General features: G+C 38.1%; 1 protein-coding gene across 1 annotated transcript in view; it reads right to left on the bottom strand.

The window, feature by feature from the left end:
• LOC122561453 (mucin-5AC-like) overlaps nt 1-12,730 on the bottom strand; it is a 185,467-nt gene that overhangs the window by 105,541 nt on the left and 67,196 nt on the right. Inside the window, 7 exon segments of the mRNA XM_087999568.1 lie at nt 1,518-1,565; nt 3,025-3,078; nt 4,889-5,248; nt 6,184-6,243; nt 9,926-9,979; nt 11,173-11,232; nt 12,334-12,393. Coding sequence (XP_087855694.1) covers nt 1,518-1,565; nt 3,025-3,078; nt 4,889-5,248; nt 6,184-6,243; nt 9,926-9,979; nt 11,173-11,232; nt 12,334-12,393 — 696 coding nt within the window.

Here is a 12,730-nt window from a genome sequence, read left to right as displayed (position 1 = left end):
AGTTTTTTGAATGGTGGTTTTCCGTGCTGTATGACTATCCTTTTCCTTAGTGGAACATGTGACAAATAAACTTGATATCTAAAGACGTAACAATATATTATAATAAACCTTTTTTTTATTGACTTCCAACAGCATTGATGCACTCAGATCATGAAAGTCAGCTGGAGGATTTTACCTCAACCAGTGCCAAATTACTAACTTATATCTTAGTTTGCTATGTGCTGTGTTTGGAACACAATTTTGTAACAATTGCCCAAAAATCACAATATAATGAAAAAGTGAGACAAATATTTGCAAAGCAAATTCGCAGAAAGCTCTTTGTGAGGAAAATGGCAGTATTTTGTTACCAACACAGCAAAAGAATGTATGTTAACAGAGAAGAATCCATTTGTGGAGACAGATTTGGTGTAATGTTTGAAATTACTGTCATTTACCAGGTACATAGATGCTGGTAGGTGTAGTTGAGGTTGTTTTCCGGATTTGTGGTGTTGTTTGTATGAAGTAAAAATAAATTTCAACGAGCTCTGCTACACACTAAGGCTTGTCTGTACCAGGTTTACCCTTCTGTTGCAGGGAGCCAAGCAGAAAGATTGTAAAAATCTAGACACCTCTGCATCAGTCTACTCAATACATTATTCCATCAGTGAAATAATACAATTGTTTAATGATCTTTACATTCAGCTCTTTGAGTCCATAAAACCTAAGTTTTTATCTCTGCTATTGCTTCATGACTAATCCAACATCAGGTTGGATTACAATGATAGTATTCCACTACCATTTCAACGATTGGGCGGGTAATTTTCAGCTGTCAGTTATGGCAAGGGTGGAGTAAGGATATTCCAAGGAGGAATCCACTGTCCGGAAGTCAATAAAATCAACAGATAGCAGATGGAGAAATAAAAACTTCGTGCCTGTACAGTGCTCAGAAAAGTGGCAATACCTGGACAGAAATTTGTAGTTTATACTAGAGTGACACAGATTGGCTACATCTCTTTCTCTCATTCCCTGATATTATTTTACTTCCTCAGCGTTGGCATTGAGGGAAAATATATTGATAATTGACAAATGTATTATTTACAAAGGCTATATGCTGTAATGTTGCCTTCTTACATGGAAATATACACGCCAGCCTCAACGATCAAGAACACAGGGTTGGAAAGATCACATCGGTTTTCCTGCTCCTCGGATGCTGCCTGACCTGCTGTGCTTTTCCAGCACCACTGCAATCTAGACTCTGGAAAGATCACAACCTATTCAAATTGCTCACTAATTGATGCGAAATTCCTGGTATGCTCTCCCTTTCCACTAACTCTTTATCTCATGAATACAATTCTCTAAAAGCTACCCTGAGTTACAACATAACAACCAGTGATACAGACATTTTCAGAGCAATTAGAAAGGAAATGTTGCCTTTACTTGCCTCCACTGCAACGTAAGCAAGTTTGAAATCATTGACCTTCAGAACAAGACTTGGTGCAAGGTATAAAAGGTTTGTCACTTGCCAGGGATGTACTTACTGAAAGGTGTAGTTGTAGTCAATGTGCTTGTTGCTGATGTTGTTGTTTCTGTAGAGCAGGAAAAACGTGTCAATCTGCTGACCAGTACCCTGAGGCTCCTTCATTCTGATTAAAACCTAACAAGATTCTGCTGCATGTTCTCAAGATTTGTAAAATTACAACCTATTCTAACTTAATCTAATATATCAGCAGAGAGAGAATAAATCAGCGAACTGGCCCATGCGTTCAGAAAATCAGTAGGTAAATATAAGCTTGTTTGAAACTGCCATGTATATCTGATTGCAATGATTTTGGAACTGCAGCTAACATCGGTTTTAATTCGCTTGATATCAGGTTAGATCCATATTAAGTGGAGTTCTCCAGAAAAACAGGAAGTAAGAATAATTGTACAGCAATCTTTTGCAATAACATTGGTTTCCATCTTCAATGGTGTAAAGACAACGTCCCTGCCTCTGGACAAGAATTCCCCGGTTGATGTTCCACTGCTCCAGAGGTGAACTGGTTGACTAGAATATTATTGACACTTCACAGTCCCCTCCAAATCTGAGTTGATGTCACTATTCAGTGTCATTTATCATTCACAGGAAGCTGAACCATCACACTGAAACATATGCAACGCTGCTGTTGCTGTCCATCACGAATTGTCGTTACAATGCTAACTCTCTCAACCTATGAATTAGTTCTTTTCTTGAGACAGATGATCATGCAGAAGACCCCTAGACTGGGAGAGTTGACGATGGCATAGCTATTCTTAATTTAATACATTTTCAGATAGATCGCAGATAATTTATCACATTCTAGTTGCATAGTTTCACCACAATGGTGCATAGAATATCAACCCAGCACCGAATTTGACTGTGTGACTGATTTACCTTTTACACGTCATCCTAAAAATCATAGGGGATAATGTTCTATTGCCTTCCAGTGGAGATGACATGGTGAAGGAAAGTTAAAATCTACAAATGAACCTATACAATTCTCTAGTAGGCATCAAAACAAAAATTGATAAGTTAGAAGTTTAATGTAGTTGTAGCACAGGATGAAATAATCTAAGGAAACTTTTTGTATAAGCGTTAAGAACTGTGCAATCCTTTTTTGACTTTTCTGACTCGTGAATGTACCAACTGAATATATTTTAACAATTTTTAATCATTTGTAAATACTGAGGATTTCGATCTACACAAGCTGCACATAGTTTGTACAGATTTATAAGTATTGCCCACTATATGCTTCTTTGTATTAATTTGATATTGCTTTGGTTAAAGTTATAATTTGTAATGCAAATCCAGTTCCAATAAAAGATCAATGTCAGGAGCACAATTTCACAACAAGTTTTGCCCTATAATTTTCAGCATAATGACCAAACTTCAAGCACTTTCCAGTAACCAAACAAGAGTATTTGGAATTACAAATGAAAGGCAGGGGTTGTTACCTACTCAATGACAGACCATATGGAGTTACTTGTGGAGAGAACTCTAGGGCAGAGCATCAATCCACTGTTACTTACCAGGTATGTATTTGGTGGTTGATGCAGTTGTAGTCTGTATGGGTCGAGTAGTTTCTGTAGAGAATGGGAAAACATTTTAATCAGCTACAATTTACACTGGTGTTGTTAGATTTAGGATGAAACTTGATCATTAACTTTCATGCAGCAGCATGTAGCTTCGCACAGAGGTTGATATTTAGGCACTTCTGAATCTGCTCAATAAATGTAGTTTAAGTAAAGAGTATGAAGTTTTTAATGGTCCTTATACTTGTAGAAATGATATCCAATATATAGCAGTTGAGGAAATTGTTGTATAGATTTAATCCCATTGATAATGGAGTTCCTGCAAACATTAGGTTTTAATAAACAGTCAAACAATGAGATACTCTGCCACATTACCAACGGACCAGAAAATACTAGAGAGGCAATCCTGGCAATTACATAGGTCTCGTGCCTCCTAAATCCATCCAGTGCTGTTTGAGCATTTGCTGGGACCCCTCATCCAGAATAGGGAAGCCTTCAGGCCAGCAAGATGTTCAGTAGACTGGCAAAATTTGGAAGGATAAGTGATGGCAAAACATTGAGTGAACTAGTCATGAAATTGCATTGATGAACAAAGTTCAGCAGTGGCAATAATAACTCCTGATAGGATTCTATTTATATTGACATTCATGGACACTTCATGTATTTACATTGTAGTTTGAAAATTTCATATTATATTTGTCATTGTGTTTATACGGCAATTTTACAACTTTGTACATTTGTACAACTAGTCCAAAATTGAGATGTGGTAATAAATATCAAAGAAAGATATGTAAAACTATCTAAATAAAACTCTAAATGATCATCGATTGTGCAAACTGCACATAAAGTCATCTTGTAACGGCTGCAGGAAAACACAATGGCCCCATTTTTCAATGACTAATCAATTTTGAAATGCAGATAGGAGTTGATGGGAATTCCCATCATGCCAAACTCTGGAGAAATTTCCTAGGAATTTTCAATGCTACCTGAAACCCTACAAAACTATTTGCTTAAATCCAGATGTGAAGACATAAAGGAAAAATGGAGCTGTAGGAGATGGACAACTCATCCTCTCGCCTTGCCAGTTTATTTCAACAATTCAGAACACAGGACCAGGGGAAAAAGCAAATGGCAAATCACACAGAAAGTGGTGCGTGTATGGAATGAGTTGCCAGAGGAAGTGGTGGAGGCTGGTACAATTGCAACATTTAAAAGGCATTTGGATGGGTATATGAATAGGAAGGGTTTGATGGGATATGGGCCAGATGCTGGCAGGTCGGACTAGATTGGGTTGGGATATCTGGTCGGCATGGACGGGTTGGACCGAAAAGTCTGTTTCTATGCTGTACATCTCTATGACTCTATAGCTCAAAGATAGAATGTGCTAATACAGCGGATACAAATCAACAATTAAATAACTGTAGTTTCAAGTTCAGCATCAAACATCAAGGCACCTCTAAAACTTGTTACACCTGTAACCTTTATTCTATAGTCTGTTCTAGAGTCGATATCAGTAATTCTCCACTACAGATGTATCACCTGGGTTTGTGCATGTGTTTGATGTCACTAATTCATTATTTCTTTTTCAGAGGTAGTAGGCTCTAAGATTTGATGTTTTGGCAGACAAAACAACGTTGTTATATAGTACCTTTATTTTCCAACAAATTATGTTTTAAACGAAACATGTTTGTTGCATTGTAAAAGAAAATATAATACTTGTTGCAATATACTGCAAGAAGCTTCAAAAGACAGGAGCTGATTCCCTTCCTCACTTGCTCCTGAAACCCAAAATAGGATCTATGAGTTCTCATTGGTTTTGCAGTGAAAATATTTTTCCCTAGTGCATAACTAACATTTTTACCTGGAATGATTGTTGCAGAAGTGGTTTTTGGAAGACTTGTTGTTGTCCATTCTGTTACTGTGTGTGGTTCACAGCAAACTCGAATTCGATAGTCGTAGCAAAACTTTCTTCCTCCCAAACCACTTTCATTGAACGTACAGACAAGTCCTGTGTCTATATCACAGGTCACATTGTCTATTGATTGACTCACTGGCCACTTGGGGTAATCAACAAATTGGCACTGAATTTTATTAATTGTATCAGACAAGGAATGACACAGGTCATCGCGTATTGAATCCAATAATTCAAAGTCCTCTGGGTTGATGTCAGAAGGTGTGTTGTCATTAATCCAAGGGGACCATTCACCATTACATTCCTCCTCTGCAAAATAAGGAGAGTGAACTTTCTAAATCTGTTTGTAATCAACTTAGTTCTCAAGAAATCTGAAAAGGTCAAATGACAGTGAAATTTCACCATGATTGAACATTAATAAAAAAAAAGCACAATATTTCACTGTCAGACTGATCTAGCGTCAGATTATTTTGTCATCGTAGGATTCCACTCATAATATCAAACATCAAGGCAGTGATTGTCAACTGCCATGGTGAAATAAAGATCGAAGAAGGAATACAGAGATTGACTTGCATAATTAGTGAGCTTGAGGAACTCCTCAATCTGTGATAAATATATTTAATCACTGAAAATATGTTATTTAATGAGAATAGATTTTATAATGCATCCTTTCCTACTGGAGTCAAGTATGCTTAATTCAAATATCAGGGATATGTATGAGGACATTATTGCTCATTACAAAGTGATCCATTAATTCACATCTATTTCTAATACATATCTCTCTTCCATAAAATACTGGACAAAGATATACAAAGAAAGAAAAAGATACGGGACACCAAATCATGTATTAAAATATATGATCATCAATTCATCACTGCTGTGTCAAAAAACTCTCTGTTACAGCACTGTCTGTACCTACACCACATGAACTGCAGCCATCCAGGAAGATAGTTCAGCAGCACCTTCCTGAGGGCAGTTTGGGATGGACAATAAATGCTGGTCTACCCAGTGACACCCACAACCAGTTAATGAGAAACAAAAAGAAATACAACGTCTAAAGCATTCTCCAAATATTCCATCTAAATGAGTGGAAGTGCAAACATGTTTAGCATGAAATGTAAAATATATGCATGTAAAAATAAAATCCATATCTTATTGTCATCTCAATAACAGATCACAGAGTTGGAAAGTAAAACTCTGATTGAGACAAACATAGTCCTCAGTATAAAACCATTGTCCCTTACCAGGTATGTAGCTGGTGGTAGATGTCCTTGTAGTCGGCCTCTCTGATGGTGTTGTTGTTTCTATGGATCAGAGAAAACATTTCAACTTGTTACACATCCCCCTGAGGCTCAACAGAATCAAATCTAAAAGCTTTCTTTCCTGGTTCATGTAGTCAAGTTAAGCAATTGCAAAATTAAAATTATTCTCTATCTCATTCTGTCAATAAAATTACTTTAGTCAAGAGACACCACACTATTTTTGAATTCATAATTCAGTATAACATTTCTATGATAGAAGTGCTACTGGAAATGCCATGTCGATTTATTGGACTTTCTGTAAAGATAAAGTAAAATACTCTGGATGGTGGAAAACCCCAGGCCTGCCAACATTAGTGGAGAGAAAAACAGAATTTATGTTTCAAGTTTGATGTGAGTGTTGTTCAGATCCGTAGTTGGCAATAGCCTGTGGAACAGTCGCACATGAGGGAGACACAAACCAAAATGATAAAGAAGGGTTCTGAAGGCAGGCAAGCAACAACTTCAGCAATTATACAGTGGGAGCACCTTGTGTGTACTCCTGTACAGAACCAGAGATCAAGAGTGAGCTGCAGGTCCTCGTGTTCAACATATTCAGATATTTGGCAATGCTGCTGTTCTTGCTCATGAGATAATTAAAGTGATTAGATTACTGGCCATGCCAATATAATCATCAATCATTTTCATGATATTGGTGGATGGCAGGTCGTGTGTAATGCAGATGTCCTGTGTGTTACTCTGGAATTGGCAGGTCCATAACAGTTCTTCTATAATTTGACAATTCTATGCAGACTGAAATTCTTTATCATGCCATTGTTACATCAAGGCAACAGAATGTGCAATAATGTGAGCCCAAGAGCAACCTTCTGTTTTTATCAGTCTCATTCCACTTGTTGGGAGGAATTCAATGTCCTCCCCGGTGGTGTGGGGCAATGTTTTATGCTGGTCTATGGTGGATGATGTCCCAATGCTTTCTTGCTTCCACAACACTTAAATGGCAAAGATTCCTGCCCAATTGTCAATTGAGATCCCTCAGGGCAATTAACATCCACCACCCGGCACTCATGCCCCCTCAGGGGTGGTCTCTCAGTGATGGATGAGGAACTTATCGGGATGAAAACCTGGAAAGTAAACTCTCGGATTGGCCAACAGCTTTTACTACGCACCTTGTTCTTCCCAATTCTGGGCGGGGCCTGTTACTGCCCCCACTGAGTGCTGTTTTAGCTCTCCATCAGCCGGTCCATTGCAGGAAAGGGGCAACGGGGGATATCAGGAGAGATCTCCAGCGTTACCATAAATTATAGCCAACATTTGAAAGATCAAGGCAGTGATCTTCAGCTGCCAACATGAGGGGATGGGGGAATTGAGGGAAATTAAATTCCATGCCCACAATGACTGCCAGATAACATTTCTAAAGATCCATGAAATGAGAAAACCTAACAAGCCCTGCCTCTAGACTCTGATCAGTGAGTATTAGTCCAATACAATGTTCCACTGATGTGCCTGATGGAGTGTAATGGTTCAGCTTCATGAACATCTCTCAGCCCTTAGCATTTTCAATCTATAATCTCTGTGTTACCAAAGTGTGCCAAGTATGTTTGATAACTAATATTATATAAACTACGAAAGCAAAGACCTGTATCTGAAGAAGAGGCACTGAATTTAAAACATTGACTCGCACTCTCTCTCTTTCCCCACAACTGCTACCAGATCTGTTTTTATTTCGAACGCCATAGTAGTGATTGGAATGAGGTTAGCCAGGTGGAATTCATAGAATCTCAGTTCCCTGATTGGACCAGATTAACAGCCCTATGAGAGAGCCCTGGCTGACAGATATAGACAGGAGTGACAGAACTTCTGTTCATTCAGAGCTGGCTCTGACGGAGCTGGATCAGTGGCAAGGACTCTCCATGTGTAAATAAAGGCTGACTAAATGTAACGGGATACTGGCCCAGGTGGAGTTATTTCATTCAATACCAGCAGCAATTTGCTTTTGTCATAAAATGTTTTCTTGCTGGAAGATAAGAGTTAAGGGAGAGTGAGGAGTTGAAGAAAATAGGCATCAGTCAGATGCTTTACTGGAGAAATAAAAGTGACTACAAGTTAATAAATCCCCACAACCTGATGTTCCACATCCCAGAGTGTAGAAGGAGGTGTGACAGGGACATTCAATGCATTCAAGACTCATAGGCTTTTGAATGATTCCTTTAGATCTGACAGGAGCAAATGTCACCCCATTATTTAAGAAGCAAGAGAGAGACAAATAGAGACATACAGACCTGTCAACCTTACATCAGTAGTAGGAAAAAGTTTTAGAATGTATTCTAAAGGTGGGCAGATATAGAAACCTAGAGATAGATAATGATCCGATTGGGCATTCCAAAAGCGGGCGTAGATAGAGAGCTGATTGATATTGATCTGATTGGGCATTCTCAGCATGGATTTGTGAATTGAGAATAGTATTTGACAAACTTGACAGTGTCTTTGCGCATGTTCTGAACAAAGTTGATAAAGGAGAGCTGATGGACTTAGCCTTCAAAACATTTGCATACGCTATCAAAAGGTTTCCCGAAGTGAGGCTGGTTATAGCTGTTCAAGCACATGGAGTCAAATAATCTACTGCCATTGATTAATAATTAGCTAACAGAGAGAAAGGAGAGAGTAGGAATATATGGATCACCCTCACGTTGGCGGGCTCTGAGTAATGGGTTACTGCAAGGGTCAGTAACTGGACCACAGCTGTTCACAATATGCAACAATGATAAGCAGGTGGGAACCAAATATAATATTGGCGAATTAGCAGGTACTGCAAAGCTAAGTGAGAATGTATGCTGTGGCAAAGATATAATGAGCTTTCAAGAGGATTTGGACAGGCTTATTGAATAGGCAAGAACATGGCAAATGGAATATAATGTTGAAACGTGAAATTATCTAATTTGTGATGAGAAACAAACGTGCAGTGTATTACTTTCAAGGAGAGTGGTTGGAAAGTGCATATCCTGATAGAAATGCAGTGTCCTTATCTATACATCACGGAAGACTAACATGCAGGGACAGCCTGCTGTTATGGAATGTCAGTGTTAATCACAAGAGGATTTGGACACAACTGAACTGAAATCTTGCTTCAGTTGTGTAGCAGCCTGGTTCGACTGCATCTGGAGCAGTGTCTGCAGTTTTGATCTCCTTAGAAAAGATATTGTTGCCTCAGAGAGAGTGGAACAAAGGTTCAGGTCAGTGAGGAATAAATACAAAGAGTTTTACAGTCGGGCCGGCATGATAGAATGAGACTGACTGTCCTCATGACCTTCTCTCATCCCTTGATATTGTGATAGATCACCAGTTTTGGTAATATGTGACAACTATTTATGACAACCAAGTAGATGTTATTTTATAACACTATTATGATATGCTTTTCTCGAATGGTGATGCACAGATGGAGTTCCATCATGAGGAACATTGTGTGACAGCAACTCGTAAATCAATTATCACCAACTTCTGACTCACATTTCACTTCCAACAAAAACCTATGTCAGGAGCACTACTTCAAGATAAACATTACCTGAAAAGGTACAGCATAATGACCAAAGCTACAAGCAATATTTCAGTATATCATTAGAAAAGAGTATGTGTGGGTACAAATCTACTCAATGACAGGCCACAGAGAGTTACTAAATAATCTACGTGTCGAGACAGTTCAAGGACAGAGTGGCAAACCACTGATACTTACCGGGTATGGAGATGGTGGTTGATTCAGTTGTAGTCCGTATTGGGAGAGTAGTTTCTATTGAGAATATGAAAACATTTCAATCAGCTACAATGTACACTGAGGCTCTTGGAGTCAGGATAACATTAACTTTCATGCAGCATGTATCGTTGTTAGTCTGCTCAGTAAAAGTAGTCGAAGAAGAGAGCATGTAGTTATTAATGCTCCATAAACTGGTGCAAATGATGTCCTAAATGTAACAATTGCTCTCATTGTCATATAAGTGTAACCATATTAATAATGGAGTTCCTGTAAATATTAGTTGTAAATTAACGGTAGGATTTCTGAATGAGGTACTCATTCAGGTTGACCTCAACTTTTCCAGATAAGCAATGGATCTGAAAATACCACTGCACCAATCCCATCCATTCTACAGGAACCATACCTGAAAAGCCATCCAATGCTGATTGGACATTTACCGGGACCCTCACCCAGGACAAGGAAACCTTCAGGTCAATTAGGAGTTCAGTAGAGTGACAAAATTTGGAGGGATTAGGGATGGCAAAAATTTGAATAAACTAGTCATGAAACTGCATTAGTGAACAACACAATTTCAGCAGTAGAAATGCAAAGTGCACATCTGCTCATATAAATTCATTTATACCCACGTTCATGCGCACTTCATGTACTTACATTGAAGCTTAAAAATGTGCTCTCATCTCCTTATTCTATTTATGTGGCAGTTTTACAAGTTTGTACGTCTACATAACTAGTCCAAAACTGAGAGATGGTAAATAGTGTCAAAGAAAATAATGTAAATCTATACATGATGTAAATGATTACTCATGGTGTAAAATGTACATAAAGTCATCTTTAACTGTTGCAGAAAAATGCATTCCTTTATCAAACTCCTGGAATTCACTGCCTGTTACAGTCCTGTGTCTGTACCTACAACTCATGGAGCTGTTCAGAAATATAGCTCAGCAGCACCTTCCTGAGGGCAGTTTGGGATGGGCAATAAATGCTGATGTTGCCAGCAATACCCACAACCAGTTAATGAGAAACAAAAAGAAATACAATGTCTAAAGCATTGTCCAAATATTCCATCCAAATGCGTGGAGATACAAAGACGTTTAGAATGAAAAATAAAATATTTGCCTGTAAAAATAAAGGCATGCCTTGTTGTCATCTTAATAAATGTTCACAGACTTAGAAAGTTAAACTCTTATCGAGAACAGCTTGGTCCTCACTATATAACCATTGTCCCTTACCAGGTATGTAGCTGGTGGTAGATGTCCTTGTAGTTGGTCTCTCTGATGGTGTTGTTGTTTCTATGGATCAGAGAAAACATTTCAACCTGTTACACTGCACCCTGAGGCTCAACAGAATCAAATCTAAAACCTTTCTTTCCTGTTGCATGTAGCCACATTAAACGATTGCAATCTGGTTTATAAACCAGATTTATATAAACCTGGTTTATAATAATCCGATTGTGCATTGTCAGAAGAGATTTATGAATTGGAAATTACGTTTAACAAGCCTGTTGGTATTTCTGAACATTTCACAAACAAAATTGATAAAGGACAGCCTGTCGACATTATATATTCAGATCTTTGGAAGATTTTTGATAAAGTCCCCTGAAGGACTAGGTAAATTTATTCAAGTTTGTGGAGTAGGAGGTAATGCATGAGCTTTGTTTTAAAATTGGCTAACAAATGAAAAGCAGAGAGTAGGAATATGTAGATCATTCTCACGATGGCAGGCTGTGAGTAGCTGCTTGCTAGAATCTATTCTAAGCATGGGATACATAGAAGCCTGGGAGATAATGATCTGATTGGGCATTTTCAGCACAGATTTGTGAATTGTAAATCATGTTTGACAAACTTATATGCTTCAGTCATATATAAAAAGGAAGAAGTTGTGGAGGTTATTGCTCATTTGCTGAATTTATGTCCATTTTTCACATATATTTCTTTTCCATTAGATTATTTACAAAGATATACCGTGAACGGGACAAATCATATCTTAATTATATGATCATCACTTCACTATTGCTGGGTCAAAATCCTGGAATTCTCTCTCAGTTACCTCACTGTGTATGTACCTACACCACATGGACTGCAACCATTTAAGATGATAGCTCAGCAGCATTTTCTTGAGGGCACTTAGGGATGGGCAATAAATGCTGGTCTAACCAGGGATATAAACAGCCAATGAGAAACAAAAAGGAATACAATTTCTAAAGCATTGCCTGAATATTGCATCTTAATGAGATGCAAATATGTTTAGAATATCATATAAGAAAGTTAAATTTGGATCTAAAAATTAAATCGATATCTTATCATTTAGTTGATACCAGACCACCTCGAGTTAGAAAATAATACTCATGTTGAGAACAACTTGGTCCTCAGTATAAAATTACTATCCCTTACCAGGTATGTAGCTGGTGGTAGATTTCGTTGTAGTCAGTCTCTCTGATGGTGTTGTTGTTTCTATGGTGCAGAGAAAACATTTCAATCGGTTACACAGCACCCTGGAGGTTCAACAGCATCAAATCTAAGAAATTTCTTTGTTTCTGTCCAATTGGCATAATATTTGCAAAAGTAAATTGTTTGCTTCTACCTCACTCAGCTCAATAATATTTTCTTTGTTGGTTTTCAATCTCCACAGGTAACTTCTAACATTGGACAGGCTACTTACTCAACTGATTATGGATGCTTCTGAAGGTACTCAGGTAATTACTGCCCAGTTTACCAATGCTGCTGTTATTAAGCCACTGGTGAGCAGGAGCTTTTAATCCAAGAAGAAAGACAATCCACTCCACTAGCA

This window comes from Chiloscyllium plagiosum, unplaced genomic scaffold (assembly GCF_037043375.1).
Source record: "Chiloscyllium plagiosum isolate Xiang-an unplaced genomic scaffold, Cpla_swu_hap1 HiC_scaffold_23, whole genome shotgun sequence".
NCBI lineage: Eukaryota > Metazoa > Chordata > Chondrichthyes > Orectolobiformes > Hemiscylliidae > Chiloscyllium > Chiloscyllium plagiosum.
This window is presented reverse-complemented; position numbering and strand designations above follow the sequence as displayed.